Source organism: Crocuta crocuta, unplaced genomic scaffold (assembly GCF_008692635.1).
Source record: "Crocuta crocuta isolate KB4526 unplaced genomic scaffold, BGI_CrCroc_1.0 scaffold73, whole genome shotgun sequence".
In the NCBI taxonomy this organism is placed as follows: domain Eukaryota; kingdom Metazoa; phylum Chordata; class Mammalia; order Carnivora; family Hyaenidae; genus Crocuta; species Crocuta crocuta.
The window spans coordinates 6490712-6507320 of NW_027529443.1; the positions used below are offsets into that span (position 1 = coordinate 6490712).

The 16609-nt window shown below is 46.8% G+C and overlaps 1 protein-coding gene across 2 annotated transcripts in view; it reads right to left on the reverse strand.

The window, feature by feature from the left end:
• EEF2K (eukaryotic elongation factor 2 kinase) overlaps nucleotides 1-16609 on the reverse strand; it is a 72192-nt gene that overhangs the window by 43370 nt on the left and 12213 nt on the right. For both annotated transcript variants that reach the window (XM_077760515.1, XM_077760514.1), the window contains exon 2: nucleotides 2510-2831. In XM_077760515.1, the coding sequence (XP_077616641.1) occupies nucleotides 2510-2755 (246 nt within the window). In that variant the 5' untranslated portion in view covers nucleotides 2756-2831. The remainder of the gene's footprint in view (nucleotides 1-2509; nucleotides 2832-16609) is intronic.

A 16609-nucleotide genomic window follows, 5' to 3' on the forward strand; every position in this document is an offset into this window, starting at 1 on the left:
GGTAAATACTGTCCTTCATCAAGAGAGCACCCACAGTGAAGTCAGTTGAGTATTCTTCCATCCCGTCCCTGATTCTGAAATAAGCACCTACTGTGTGCAGAGCATGGCCCCAGGCACTGGAGATGAGTGATAAATGCTACAGTGCCCTACGCTCATGAGGCTCACCTCCTAAAGCCACAGACCTGCACATAAACCTCGTGTCACTGGGTCACTCCGTCTGCGTTTCCTTTAAAGGCTTCACCAAACTATATTTTGTGGTCAGGGACTGGCTGGCTGTGTCTGAGACCCTTCAGCTCCTGGGCCCTCTCAGTGTCTTCCAAAAAGCCTCAACTGGGTTCAAGGGGTCAGCTGAGCGGTCTGCTCCCCAAGGAAGCCACCAGGATCCCCCTTTCCTGAAGCAGTCCCCTCTTGTGGGCCACTCCCCTGCCCCTCAATCCCATGCCCTGGACAGAAACTACTGAGTCAGAGAGAGCGAATGCCTGACTCCGGCTGGGCCAAGCAGATATTTGCCCCCTGCAAACGGCATGGAGAGGGAGAAGGCCGTCTTTGCACATGGCTCCATCTGTAATGAGGGGACACTGGGGCCATAGGGGTCCATTTTCCCACTGTCCAGACTGGAAGCAGAGAAGAATAAAGGAGAGGGAGAGACAGGGAGAGACAGTACAGCCTGCTGTCTTCTGGTTCCTAGACTTGTGCCCTGAGAGACTAGACGTTGTTTCTTCCCCTGGGTCCCCAGAAATACTCCTGGACTATTATAACGGATACCCTTCTTCCCTTCAGCCAGCATGAGCTGGTTTCTGAGTCACGAGCCCTTAGCCCTCCAGACCCCGCTGGTGCCCAGATTTCCTCACACATGGATGCCTCAGGGATCCGCATTTCCTCCGGCCTCCCCAGCTCCCAGTGAAGAGACCGGGGTGCCAGGCTGCTCTGCTCCCCTTCCCGTGCTGCCCTCCATGGGGCTGGCTGTGAGTTTCAGAGGCTGGCTCAGGATGGGAAAGCAGGGCAAGCCTCAGTCTGACCCCTGAGGGGCCTCCAACCTCAGAGGGGACCCACAGGACTATTTCTGGAGCTGCCTGCCCCACAGAGACTTCAGCTAGAACTCTGGCCCTGATAGGAAAAAAAATCCAACTGTCCAAGAACTAGAGTTATTAATTTTTTTTTAAGAGAGCATGAGCAGGGAAGAGGGGCAGAGGGAGAGAGAGAATCTTAAGCAGCCTCCACGCTCAGTACAGAGCCTGATGCGGGGCTCAATCCCACGACGCTAGGATCATGACCTGAACCAAAATCAGAGGCAGATGCTCAACCGACTGAGCCGCCCAGGCATCCCTAGAATTATTAATTTTATAAAAACAGATTAATTTTGAAGTTAGAGAAGAATGGCTCCAATTCTAAATCCCAAAGTGGCAATTCACATTTTGCTTACAGTACTAACCTTCTATTGGCAAGCATTAAATTAAATCAGGATAACATTATTGCATTTAAAATTTTTTTTCAGGGCGCCTGGCTGGCTCAGTTGGAAGAGCATGCAACTCGATTGCAGGGTCATGAGTTTGAATTTTTTAACGTTTATTCATTTCTGAGAGAGTGCGAGCAGGGGAGGGGCAGAGAGAGAGGGGGACACAGAATTCGAAGCAGGCTCCAGGCCCTGAGCTGTCAGCACAGGGCCCGATGTGCTGATCACAACCTGAGATGATCGAGCTGACCGCGAGATCACGACCTGAGCTAAAGTTGGACCCCCAACCAACTGAGCCACCCAGGCACCCCTCCGGGTCATGAGTTTGAGCCCCACATTGGGCGTAGAGATTACTAACTAAATAAATAAAATGAATTTTTTTCATCACCAGTTATTATACAAAAGCCCAATGTTTATCTTTCCCCCAACCCTTTATATGAGCTTTGCTCTGGCATGAGCACACATCCCAAATAAGTACACTTTTCCTCAATCCAGAAGAAGGTTGCCCAACCCCAAGTCTGTTTTCATTTTAATTTTTTTATTAAGATTTTTATTTTAATTCCAGTATAGTTAACATACAGTGTTATATGAAGGCAGTGGCCTTTTTGACCACAACCAACACGAAGAACTACATTTGACGTCACGTCCCTGCACCCACATACACACGTGTCGGGGATGAAATGCAAATATTCACATGATTAGAGCCTGGCCAACAACAACCAAGTGGGTCACCACACATGTGAACGTGTCTGAGCGTCGGTCCCAGAAAGTAAGAGCTTTATAGTCTGCAGTGTTCTCCGGTATGCCCTCATGTATTCTGTTCTGTTGCAATATTTTAAAAGTTGGTCAAGGTTTCCATGGCCCAGGAGTGGGTCCTGAGCAGCTCTTTGAATAACACCATTCTAAAGTAATGAGACTTGTTTTAAGCCAACAAAACCCTCCCAGCTTAACAGGCATATCGGCCAATGTCCAGAGCTCAGAGTGCTGCCCAATCAGTGAGCCCACTTCCCCACCCCTGCGGCAGGTGGGCCAGGATGGAACAGGTGGTCCACTCACCTTAAAGTGGAAGGAGCTTGCAGGAGACCCGCTAGAGCCATAGTGCTCGCTCTTCGTTAGGTTGCTATAGTAGTTATGAACTTTGGAATTGACATTCTGGTGTGACCGGGGGTCATCGGTGATGGGGCAGATGAAGTAACCTTCCTCATCATCGCTGTCTGCCTCGGAATCACCGTCATGACCAGTCCGGGGGGTCTGGCTGCCATCAACACCTTCCAGGCGGAAAATGAGGTCTTCGTCTGCCATCTTCCTGGGATGCCCGTGTTACCCAAGGGGCAGGCGGTACAGCCAGAGTTACAGGGCAAATGCAGCAGTGTGGGTCCTGCAAGGGAAGCAAGACAATGGGTGACGGGGTCCTGGGAGTCAGAGCTCGCTGTGCACCTAACCACGAGCGCCCCTGGTGACAAAGAGCTGGCACCCTCAGAGTGAAAACTACAGCTATCTTTTGGGGAGGCACTAGGCAGGCAGCATTTAAGAACATTTTTAATGTACAAACCTGTCAACCCAGTAATTCCACTTCGAAGAACTCTGTGTTTGAAATAAGGCAGGGAAAATAAATGCTTCTTAAGCAACTCGAGTGATCGTTTTAGAACATAAAGTAGATTAAATCATTCCCCTGCTTAACACCCTCCGGCAGCTTCTCTCCACATTATTAATAAAATGTAAATGGCCTTTAAGGCTACAAGGCCGGCCTTAGTCTGGCCCCTGCCCACTTATCCTCTGGCCTTGGCCGGTCTCCAAGGCCCACTGGTTTGCTTTCCATTTGTGAGCATGGGAAGCCTATTTCTACCCCAGGGTCTTTGTGCTCGCTATTCCCTGTGCCTAGAACAATCTCCCCAACCTTCCAACAGTAGGTTCTTTCTCATCAGTTGGATCCTAGCTCAAAAGTCACCTCTCTAGAGAAATATTCTCCAGTCCCTCAATTCAAAGAACTCTTCTCATACACATATCCAGTCACCCCTTAGCACATCTCTCTGCTTTATTCTCATCAGAGATTTTCCCAAGCTGAAACCTCCTTTACCTTTTTACTGTCTGTATCCCCAGTGCCTCAAAGAGTACCTGGCATAAACTGGGCACTCAATACTTGCCCACAGAATGGTTGTGTGACCCAAAGAATGTTCTCTTTAGCATAATCAGTCACAGCAAAAGAATGGTAACATCCACAATGTCCATCAGTGGAGTCTTGTCAATTAATTAGAGCTTTCTATACCATGAACGGCTGTGTGACTGTTATAAGAAAGGGGAAGCTCGAGATACACACAGACATGCAAAACAATCAAGAAAAAGTTCAGCAAGGTTGTAGGATAGAAAAATCAATAGTATTTCTACACACTAGGAATGAAAAATCCAAAAACAAAATTAAGAAAACAAGTTCATCTATAAAGAACTTCAAAAAGAATACTTGGGAATAAATTTAATAAAAGAAGTACATGACTTGTATACTGAGAAACACAACATGTTGAAAAAACTTAAAGACCTAAAAAAGTGGGAAGATATTCTGTGTTCACAGATCAGAGGATTTAATATGGCTAAGATGGCAATACTCCCCAAATTGATCTACAGACTCAAACCAACCACTATCAAAATCCGAGTGGTTTTTTGAAGAAATTAACAAATGGGTACTAAAGTTCATATGAAAATTCAAGGGTCCCAAAATAGCCAAAACAGTCTTGAAAAAAAACAGGAACAAAGTTGAAGGAGTCACACTTCCTTAATTCAAAACTTGCTATGTAGCTACAGTAATCAAGACAGTTGGTATCGGCGTGAGGATAGACATAGATTGATGGAAGAGATTTGAGAGTCCGGAAATGAACCCTCACATTTATAACCGTTGATTTTGACAAGGGAGCCAAGACCATATTCACTGCAGAAAGAATAATCTTTTCAACAAACGGTACTGAGACAAGTAAATATACATGGCTAAAGAATGAAATTGAACCCCTTCCTTATACTCATCATGGGAAATAACTAAAAATGGATCAGAGACTTAAATATAAAAGCTAAGAGATTGTCTAATATGGGAGAAAATCTTGTGATGTGGGTTAGGAAAGCCTTCTTAGATAGGACACAAACAGCATAAGCAACAAAAGAACAGATAAATTAGGCACCACTTGTGGGGTGCCTGGGTGGCTCACTCAGCGTCCAACTCTTGATTTTGGCTCAGGTCATGATCTCACAGTTCGTGAGATTGAGCCCCACAATGGGCTCTACCTTGAGACACTTTGGAGCCTGCCTGGGATTCTCTCTCTCCATCTCTCTCTGCTCTTCTCCCACATGCTCTTTCTCTCAAAATAAATATTATACAATTGAACAATAAAATAACAACCCAAATAATAAATGGGCAAAGGGCTTGAATGAATTTGAATAGACATTTCTCTAAAGAAGACATACCCATGACCAAGAAGCATGTGAAAAGATGCTCAACATCATTAGCCATTAGGGAAATGCAAGTCAAAGTCATACCCACTAGAAGGGATAGAATAATTTTAGCAAAACCCAATAAATAACAAATATTGGCAAAGGTACGGAGAAATTAAAACACTCATACACCATTGGTAGGAATGTAAAATGGTGCAACAACTTTTAGAAAATAGTCTGGCAGTTCCTCAAAAAGTTAACCACAGAATCACCATACAATCCAGCAATTCCACTCCTGGGTATATGTCCAAGAGAAATGAAAACATCTACATAAAAACGTGTACACATATGTTCATAGAAGTATTATCTGTAATTGCCAAATGGGGAAACAACCCAAATGTCCATCAGCTAATGAATGGATAAACAAAATGTGGCCTATCCACACAATGGAATACTATACACCCACCAAAAGGAAGGACTTACCGACACATGGGTGAACCTTAAAAGCATTATGCTAAGTGAAAGAATCTGACCACAAAACACCACATATTGAATGAATCCATTTGTATGAAATGTCCAGAAAAGGCAAATCTATACAGACAGAAAGTACATGAGTGAATGTCTACGGATGGGGGAGGAGAGAATGGGGGGGGAGGGGAACAGTTGCTAATGTGTTTCTTTGGAGTCGATGAAAATGTTCTAAAACTGTTGGTTTTAGTCTTGGTTGCATGACTGCCAATATACTAAAAACAGCTGAACTGTACACTTTACATGGATAGATTGGCAGGTTTGTGAATATTTTAATAAAGCGGAATTTTTTAAAAAGTCAAGAAAAACTGTTAAATTTATGTTTAAGATTTTACTTTCAAGTAATCTCTACAACTCAATGTGGGATTCCAACTCATAAACCCGAGATCAAGAGTCACATGCTCTACTGACTGAGCCAGCCAGGCACCCCACAAAACTGTTACATTTAAAAAGCAAGTTGAAGGGGCTCAATCGGTTAAGCGTCCGACTTCAGCTCAGGTAGTGATCTCACGATTCGTGGGTTCGAGCCCAACGTCGGGCTCTGTGCTGACAGCTAGCTCAGAGCCTGGAGCCTGTTTCAGATTCTGTGTCTCCCTCTCTCTCTGACCCTCGCCTGCTCACGCTGTCTCTCTCTCTCTCAGAAATAAAACAAAACCAAAAAACATTAAATAAAAAAAAAGCAAGTTGAAGAACAGCAGGTCTATTATGGTGATCCTACTCAAGTTAAAAGGAAAAGGACATTAGTAGATGTGTTAAAACTTCCCTCAAGGACTCCCAGGAACTCTACCAACACTGGGATGGGCAGTAGTAATGGAAGCTGGCAGGTGGGGGTGGGGAGAACATTTAAGAACTTGCTACAGGGGCACCTGGATGGTTCAGTCAGTTGAGCGGCTGACTCTTTTTTTTTTTTTTTTTAAGATTTACTTTATTTTGAGAGAGTTTGTGTGTGCACACAGTGGGGGAGGGACCAAGAGGGAGAGAGAGAGAGGTTGAAGGAGAATCCCAAGCAGGCTCCACACTCAGTGCAGAGTCCAATGCAGGGCTCGATCCTATGACTCTGGGATCATGACCTGAGCTGAAGTCGGACACTTAACCGACTGAGCCACCCAGGTGCCCCAAGTGGCTGACTCTTGATTTTGGCTCAGGTCATGATCCCAGAGTCATAGGATCGAGCCCTGCATTGGACTCTGCACTGAGTGTGGAGCCTGCTTGGGATTCTCCTTCAACCTCTCTCTCTCTCCCTCTTGGTCCCTCCCCCACTGTGTGCACACACAAACTCTCTCAAAATAAAGTAAATCTTAAAAAAAAAAAAAAAAAAGAACTTTGTACACTGTTTTAACTTTTCACAAGCTGCATTGCTTTCAATATAAAATAATAAATAAATGAAAACAATTTTATTTTTATTATTTTTTTAATGTTTTATTTTATTCTAGGAGAGAGAGAGAGAGACAGCGTGAGCAGAGGAGGGTCAGAGAGAGAGGGAGTCACAGACTGAAACAGGCTCCAGGCTCTGAGCTGGCAGTCAGCACAGAGCCCGACGCGGGGCTCGAACCCACGACCCGTGAGATCATGACCTAGGCGAAAGTTGGACGCTTAACCGACTAAGCCACCCAGGCGCCCCAAATGAAAACAATTTTAAAACATTTTTAGGTCGAGGCAATAATCCCGATTATTCTTAATGGCTCTCTCTATCGGCAGGCAGCCTCCTAGATCTTAGGCTCTGGCACTTTCTTAACAGCTACCATAGCAGCGGATATATTTCTATCCTAACTCAGTACACACAAAGTGTAAATTAAAATTTCAGGAAACCATACTTAGACTCACTTTGTACAATGTGTTCTGCTATTTTCTAGTCGACTTATTTTTGTTTTGCTTTACTTCTTTTTCATTTTTTCCCCTTAATGCACCACCCACAGTGGTTTCTTGAAAATCGCTGCCCCAGGTGTCAACTGCAGAGTTGTTTCTTACCCCGTGGGCAGGACACTCTCACAGGCTGGAGCCAATGCCTGAGCCATCTGACCCTGCTTGTTACCAAAACCTTCCCTGGGCCCTGGGCCCACCCCTCCCCCTCCGCGGCTCCCAGCCCCAGTGCCTGCTCTGCCCCCATCAGCCCTTGGCCAGAACCTTTGCTGACCAAGGCAGTGTGGACCCAGCCGGGTCACTGGCCTCTAGGGGCTGGGACGGGGCTGGGGAGGGGCCAGAACCTCAGCATCAACCCACAGACTTCCAGGCAGTGTTACCCAGGGGCTAAGAGCCTGCACTCAGGTACAAACCCCAGCTGTGCTGCTGCTGACCTGGACTACACTAATTCATCTCACTGACTCCCCCATTTGTGAGGGGAGCTGAGGGAGGGGAAGTGGCCTAGATTCACAGAGTAACTATGAGCAGAGCCCAGACCCGACATTCTCCTTGACCCTGGGAAACAAAAGGAGCTGCAGACAAGCAGCTGCGACCCTGCCTGGCACAGTGCCTTGCACTCAGCAGGCACATGATGCATATTCCAGAACTGAGTGGGGATGTTTTATGGTTTTTCCGTTGTCATAAATTTGCTCTTAAGGCAGCTGTGACAGTGCCTGTGAACTGTCCCCCAACAGCTGTTCTCTCCTTAACAACCGCTGATTTTTTGGCTAAGCACATGGCCACTCAAAAGAAGGTCTAAATTTCCCAGATTCCTTTGCAGTTAGGTGTGACCATGTGTCCAAGTTCTGGCCAAGGGTACATAAACAGAAGGGCTGTTTTCAACTTTAGGGAAGAGTTTTTAAAGGGAGGGAGTGTGCCCATCTGGAATCTTCCTCCTTCCTGCTGGCTGGAATGGAGGTGTGATGGCCGGAACTCAAACAGCTATATTTAACCAAGAAGAGAAAAGCATATGCTGTGGATGGCAGAGTCATGAGACAGAGGGAGCCTGGGGCAGCATTATCTTCCATCATGGGGCAGTATAACAGTCCCAGACTCACAATCTTCAGACTTGACTATCTAAACTTATAATATCTACTATAATTTCCCCCCATACTACTTATAATTCTATCCAGCCCAGTATCCCCATCCTTCCCACAAAAAGTCACATCACATCTCTTATGAGAAGTCAATGCCTGGGTAGGTTCAACCTGGGAAAACTGTGGCCTTAATCCAGAGTCCAAACTTGGCAGCTACTCCCACATTCACCCAGGAAGACTGCGCCCTGCAGGACGGTGGATTCCCCAAGCAGGCAAGGAGCCCTCAATGTTCCATAACTCAGCCCCAAGATATCTGTTCCAACACCAGCCAAAGCTCTGACCTCCCAGGAATCTCCATCTGACCTGGGCTTCCTCGGCCCACAGGGGCCTGCTCTCGTTGGCAAAGAGGCTGAGACCAGGGGCAGGACCCCAGCTAAGACATCAGGATTCTCTGGAAGGTTTCGTTTCCCCTTGCTCAGGAACCCACATACCACGCCCCTTCCCCCCGCCCCATCTCTGACACACTCTGGGAAAATATTTGTATAGAGAGGTGGTTGAGTGGAATTCTGAGTCAGACCCAACCTCAAGCCCCAGCTCTGCCACTTACTAGCTGTGTGACATTACCTTTCAAGCCTCAGCTTCCTTGCGATAATCTGGGAGGCAGAGTTCTACTCACCCGGTTAACCTGACAGCGCTCACACAGAGCAAGCACTAAGACACAGAATTATTATCATCATCATTTTTATTATCCTAAAGAAAAGGGGCTGAGCCGTGGGTCCCAGCCACGCTGGTAACCTGGATAGCTGGTTAGTAGCCAAGCCAAGCGTCTTCAGGGGTCTTCGGGGAACAGGTTATTTTAGACTTTGGCCACTGGGTTCCTCTGGCAGTGGCTGGGACAGAACACAATGTTTGCAATGTCCAGGTCAAGACTGTGGGCCAAGCCACGGTGACCACTGGTCTTCCTTGGGGCTCTCTTCACCCCCAAGAGCTGCCTTGCTAGCTGTAGAAATGAACTGCCTGCCACTTCCAGGCGCCAGCACCCCAGAGCCAGTATGGTCCACGTGTTGTGGCCAGTGCATACACACCAAGGTATGCCCAGCACGGCAGAACCCGCCGGGTCGTCAACTGCACCACGGAAAACAGGGTGACTTCAGGGCCACCTTGGGTCACACACCTGCTTCTGTTCCAGAATCTGCCTGCCCCCCCGCCCCCCCCCCGTGTTCTGGGATTGGATATCCACCATCAGGCAACAGGGTGTGTCACATGACCCAGGTCTGAACCAGTCACACCATTCATGCACCTGGCCATATTGATTGGCTCAAAGGTGAGCATGTGACTCAAGCTAACCAATCTGGCCCAATCCCAGATTGGGTTTTAGCCTGAGAGGCTGGAAGACAGTATCATCCTTTCGTGTAGGATGTGATTCGGGGGCAGGGGCTAAGGCCACCAGAGAACAAAGCTGATGTTTGGTGGTGAGCAGAGCAAGAGATGAAGAGCAAAATGAACAGTGACGACACCATTTGAGACCATGAATCCAAACATGCCTGATACCGCCCCATTCTAGGGAGGCCGAAGATAGGCTTTTCTCACCTGCATTATGAAGAGTCCAAAACCCAGCCAGGACTTAGAGCCACTGTGTATTAGTTCTTATAATTAAAAAAGTCTTAGTAAAGCACATGGTTAAAAATAACACGTGGGGCGCCTGAGTGGCTCAATCGGTTAAGCATCAGACTTCGGCTCAGGCCATGATCTCCCCCATCAGAGTTGGAGCCCTACATCAGGCTCTGTGCTCACAGGCTCTGTTTCAGATTCTGCGTCCCCACCCCCACCCCCACCCCTCCCGCATTCGCTCTGTCTCTCTCTCTCAAAAATAAACTTAAAAAAAAATAAAAATAACACAGTTTTCCTAGTAAGACCATGGTGTACGACCGTACAGGTTGGGTACTGCTCAACTTTAGTTTACAACCTTTGCAAGAGGACATGGGCAGCCCTGCTTCCAACCTCCAGAGGCAATCGCTTCCAATTATTCTCGATGTTACTTCAGGTGGAAATTGCCACATCCCTAAATAATATAGTTTCTTTGCTATTTCTTTTTTTTTAAATTTTTTTTTATTTCTAGGAGAGAGAGAGACACACACACAGCGTGAGCAGGNTATTTCTTAATTTACCTATTTGGGTCCTTACCTATTGATTTCCTGATGTGACAAATGAGACTCGAGCTTCCCTTGAACTTTCCACTTCCCTTCTGCACTCCACTACCCCCAGACGGACAGGTCCTCTCCTGGTTCTTTTAGATCCCATGCCAAGAATGTGGTCTTATTCCACCAAGCAGAAGGAGCTATGGGTTTCTCAGTTTAGCATGAGTTCATTTCACCATGGGAGATAAGGAAAGATGTGGCTTTTATGCTGCAAATAAGTGATAAGAAAGAGGATGATGCTTTCATTCCTATCGACCGCAAAGATGCGTAAGTTTTACTGAAATAAGACAGATAAGTAACACATGTGGACAGCTTCCGGTATCCCAGCTACCGTGCTATGTACTTGACACGGACTCTCATCTGACAATGACAGCAACTGTTGGGCAGAGAAGTGGCAGCCAGCTTGTGATGGGGTAACTTGGGGAGGAGGGGTGAGCAGGGGCAGGCTGCCCTGGGCTGCACCTGGCTTGTTCCAATGGTATCTTGGGCTGTAGCAGGAGTCCTCAGTTTCCTTCAAACCAGAAAGAAAAATCTATCTTGAAAACACATCTGCGCTCTCATGTTCACTGCAGCATTATTTACAATAGTCAACGTATGGAAACCACTGAAGAGACGGGTGAATGGATAAAGAAAATCTGGCCTGCATACACACATACACACACACACACACACACACACACACACACACACACACACACACACACTGGAATGTTATGCAGTCTTAAAAAAAAAAAAAAGGCAACCCTGTCATTTGCAAAAGCATGAATGAACCTGGAGGGCATTACGTTCAGTGAAACATGCCAGTCATAGAAAGACAAACATTTTGTGATCTCACAAAAAAAAACAAAGGTCATAAAAACAGAGTGGAATGGTGGTTGTCCAGGGCTGGAGGGAGGAAACAGGAAGATGTTGGTCAAAGGGTACAAAGTTTCAGTTGTACAAGATGAGTAAATCCTGGGGACATAAGGTATACCAGTGACTATAGTTAGTAATACTCTATTGCATACTGGAAATTCACTAAGAGAATAGATTTTTTTTAAGTTTATTTAAGTATCTACACCCAATGTGGGACTTGAACTCAAGACCCCAAGATCAAGAGTCCCACACTCTTCAGACTGAGCCAGCCAGGTGACCCAAGAATAGATCTTAATTATTCACACACATGGTAGGTAACCATGTGAGTTGATATGTTAATTAGGTTCATTGTGGTAATCATTTCACAACGCATATGTATACCAAACCATCACACTGGACATGTTAAATACATATAACTTTTATTTGTCAATTATACTTCAATAAATCTGGTGGAAAAAAATAAAAATCAGGCTAAGAACTTGTGCTCTGCAGCCACAGGGCCTGGTTTGAATCTCCCCATTAGGAGCCAAAGTGCTATCTTAAGGGTAAGCTGTGCCTTCCTGGAGTCTGCGTCCCCCACAGCACCTGTCCCTGAACAGGGCTCAAAGTGCTCATCAAATACCTTTCCAGGGTGGCTTTTATTTATTTACTGAGGGTGGGGATAGTAACAGATGTGCCAAGCTCATGTCAGTGTCTTCTTAATGTCTATCTCCCTGGCATGTGGTAGGTGCTATTGAAAAAATATTTATTTACTCCCTCTCTCTCTGACCCTCCCCTGCTCACGCTGTCTCTCTCTCTCTCCTAGAAATAAATAAAAAACATTTAAAAAAAAAAAGAAAGAAAGAAAAAATATTTATTTAAACTACTGTAGAAAAATAATAGAGTTTATATGAGAATGTCAGGATAAAAGGTCTGATTTGCAAAGCTCCACGCCCACCTGCCCCTCCCCCAAGAACCAGGCACCATTCACACCAAGCTCTCACCTCCCCGCCCCTGGCACCCCACGGGCCCTCTTTCTGAAACACCTCTCCTACCTGCTGCCGAACCCCTTGATTCCCTTCAAAATCCAGCTCAAATTTTTACTCCTTCCAGAAAGCCTCCCCTAGGTGGTGTCCTCATCTGTGAAACGGAGGATAAACAGTACCCACCCGCGGAGATGTCTGAGGAGTCAGGGAGATCAGGCGTGTGGCGCTCGACAGAGAACTGGAGCTCAAAAGTACCGGCTGTTATTGTGCCCTGACCACCCCCCAGGCCCCACTCCCTAAGTCACGTTCCTCCTGCCAGGCTTCCCAGAAGCATTTCCATTAACCTAGAGGCCGAACATTCTGTGTGGCGGGTAGAACACTGGCCCTCCAAAAGATGTCCACACCCTCATCCCCAGAATCTGTGAATATGTTCCCTTACATGGCAAACGTGACTCTGTGGATGTGGTGACAGATCCTGAGATGGGGAGATTCTCCTGGGAAATCCGGTGAACTGTATATAATCACAAGGGTCTTTATAAGAAAGTGGCAGGAGGGTCAGAGCTAAAGAGATGTGAAAATGGACGCAGGGGTCCTCGGGAAAGATCTGAAGATGCCATGCAGCTGGCTTTGAAGATGGAGAATAGAGCCAGAAACCAAGAAGTACAGTCGGTCCCTAGAAGCTGGAAAAGTCAGGGAAACAGATTTCTCCTAGAGTCTCCAGAAGGAACTGCTGTACCTTGACTTTTGAACTTTTTTTTTAGTTTTTTTTAAATGTTTATTATTTTTGAGAGAGACAGAGACACACAGAGTACAAGCAGGGGAGGGGCAGAGAGAGAGGCAGACACAGAATCTGAAGCAGCTTCCAGGCTCTGAGCTGTCAGCACAGAGCCCGACATGGGGCTCATACTCACAGACGGTGAGATCATGACCTGAGCTGAAGTCGGCCACTTAACTGACTGAGCCACCCAGGTGCTGCTTGAACTTCTTTTTTTTTTTATGTTTTATTTTTATTTTTGAGAGAGAGACAATGTGAGTATGGAAGGGGCACAGGTGAAGCAGAGGATTTGAAGGAGGCTCTGTGCTGACAGCAGTGAGCCCAATGTGGGGCTCAAACTCACTGTGAGATCACGACCTGAACCAAAGTCAGACACTCAACCGACTGAGCCACCCAGGTGCCCCTTGGCTTTTGAACTTCTATCTCCAGAACCATAAGAAATTTGTGTTGTTTTAAGCACGTGGTGATTTGCTATAGTAGCAATAGAAAACAAATGTAGTTGGGGCACCTGGGTGGCTCAGTCGGCTGAATGTCCGACTTCGGCTCAGGTCATGATCTCACGGTTCGTGGGTTTGAGCCCCGTGTCGGGCTCTGTGCTGACAGCTTAGAGCCTGGAGCCTGTTTCAGATTCTGTGTCCCTCTCTCGCTCTGCTCCTTCCCTGCTCATTCTCTGTCTCTCTCACTTTCTCAAGGATAAATAAACATTAAAAATTAAAAAAAAAAACAAAAAACAAATGTAGTCTAGAACAGTGGCTCTAACACTGGGGCACTTTTGCGCCTTCAGGAGACACTTGGTGATGTCTGGAGACATTTTTGGTTGTCACAACTCTCTGAGTACACCTGGTATCTAGTGAGTAGACACCAGGGATGCTGCTAAACACCCTATAGTGCACAGCACAGGCCCCACCACACAGAATTAGTTGTTCAGCTCAGAATGTTAACAATGCCAACCCTACCCCGCTTGCACTCTGTCTCTCAAAAAAATTAATAAAACACACAAAAAATAAAAAAAACAGAATGTTAATAGTGCTGAGAATCCCCACTTTAGAAAGATTCTGGGGCAAGTGCAAGGAGCCTCCCCTGACCCACTCTCCCTCCTCTCCTCTTTAAAAGCAGATCTCGGGGCGCCTGGGTGGCTCAGTTGGTTAAGCGTCTGACTTTGGCTCAGGTCATAATCTTGCAGTTTGTGGGTTCGAGCCCCGCGTTGGGCTCTGTGTTGACAGCCAGCTCAGAGCCTGGAGCCTGTTTTGGATTCTGTGTCTCCCTCTCTCTCTGACCCTCCCCTGCTCACGCTGTCTCTCTCTCTCAAGAAATAAAAACATTAAAAAAATAATAGTAAAATAAAAGCAGATTTCCATGCATACCATTCCTGGTATTTCTTTTGAACTGAAGAAATCAGCTTACTCACTGATGAGAATAGCAACCCGCGGCTGAACCCAAGAAGGTAAGTCAACAGTTGCTTCACTGAGGCTCATAAAAAGATCAATGCAGTACATACACTGTGCTTCGTGCATATAAAACTGTCACAGAGCAAAGGCAGTTTTCTTGTTTTAAAAATCAGAAAAACACATTTTAGAACACAAAGCACAAAATAAGTGTCATGATAGCTTCGATTTACAAAATGCACAAGGGAGCCTGAATTTAATTTTTAATCATTTGCTGGGCACCCTTCTCATGTACCCGGGACATTCTGTACTCCTGGCGGGTCAGACCAGGGATCCAGCGCGTCTCACTTCTCAGGGGAAATCTGTGTTTACATAGCCTCTCGGTGTCCAAACCATGTGAGTGTCTGGAACAAAAGGGACCGTGTCTTACTCCCCACCAGCTCCGAGCCGAGAGCACAATGCCTGGCACACAGCAGGCTCTGTGTGAATGCGTGTGGCATGAATGAGTAACGAGAGAAAAGATGGCAGTTTCTATGAACATCATGGGCAGTGCAGGCGTGGAGTGGAAGGACTATCCCATTAAAATTACAAGGCTTCTGGGCTTAGTTAGCCTGAGACATGGCAGAGATCCTGATTAGGAAAATCTGGATCATAGGGAAGCCCTTAAGAAGCACCCACAACTATGATCTGGCCCAAGAGGCTAGATCTGGGTTCAAGTCCTGTCTCTACCACTACTAGCTGAGTGACATTAGGCAAATTACTTAACCTCTCTGAACCTCAGCTTCCTCATCTGTAAAATTCACTCATCCAACAAAGCGGAGCAGAGTGAGCAGAGAAGAGGTAAGAGAGGTGGCCAAGGGCCCTAAAAAGCTAATGTGGCATAGACAGCTAGCTCTCCACCACAGATTTGTACTCCCCCTGCCCTACCACGGACTACATTTCCCAGCATCCTGTGCATCTAGGTGAGGCCACGTGACTGCATTCAGGCCAATGGAGTGTGAGCAGGAGTAACTGGTGCTGCTTCCAGGCAGCCCATTTTCCACAGCCTGGTCAACTCTTCCTCAACTGCAGTCCTGCCCTGAGACACATACCACAGAATAGATTTGCAGCATCTCAGTACCACTTACAAAGCACTTGTGCCATAGCTCGTCTCAGCTCCCTGGAGGACACAGGTTCCCCATTCCCTGGACTTTGCACTTGCTCTGCCCTCTGCCTGGCACACACCCAGGCCTGCCCTCCCTACCCATCCCCTGGCCAACTCTTCTGCTCGTCCTTCAGGTCATAGTTTAGATGCCACTTCCTCCAGGAAGCCTCTCCTGAAGCCCAGGAGGTAGGCACTATTAGCTTCATCCTACAGACAAGGAAACTAAAGAACAGAGAGGTTAAGTAACTTCCCAAAATCACATGGCTAGAAAGTGGGGGAGTTGGGTGTAAAGACAGTGTAGGCTGAATCCAGGCCTTTCTCTTGCCATCACTTGCTACTTCTAAATGTGGGCTCATGGGACCACTAAGCAGCAGCAGCCTCTCCTGGGAACGTGGTAGATGTTCAAATTCTCAGGCCTCACTCTGGTCCCACTGAAGTAAACTCTGGAGGTGGGCCCAGCAATCTGTGTTTAAACAAGCTCACCAGTTGAGTTGGTTCTGATAATGTGCAGTTGGTTCGAGAACCAATGGCCTGGAAAAATTCTCTGCAGCTGACTCCACCTGTGGCGTCCTTGCTAGGTCAAGAAAGCATCACGGCTGAAAAACTGAATACTATCCACCCTCTGACTTTCTAGTCACTTGAAATGATTCTCTGGGTTTTCCCAGCCCTGGGGTTTTGGGGACCCAGAGACCGTCATCTCCTACTTTATTATCAGCATGTTAGTGACTCGCTGCTTCCTCTGTTCAGAGCCTTCTGCTTGTGCCCATCAGTCTTGTCTACAAGGGTTTAATCCACCCGGGTGGCTCAGTCGGTTGAGTTTCCAACTCTTGATTCTGGCTCAGGTCATGATCCCAGCCCACTTCGGACTCCATGCTGAGTGTGGAACCTGCTTAAGATTCCCTCTCTCTCTTTCTCTCTGTTCCCCCGCCCCCGCCTCTCCTTCCCCTTCCCCCCAC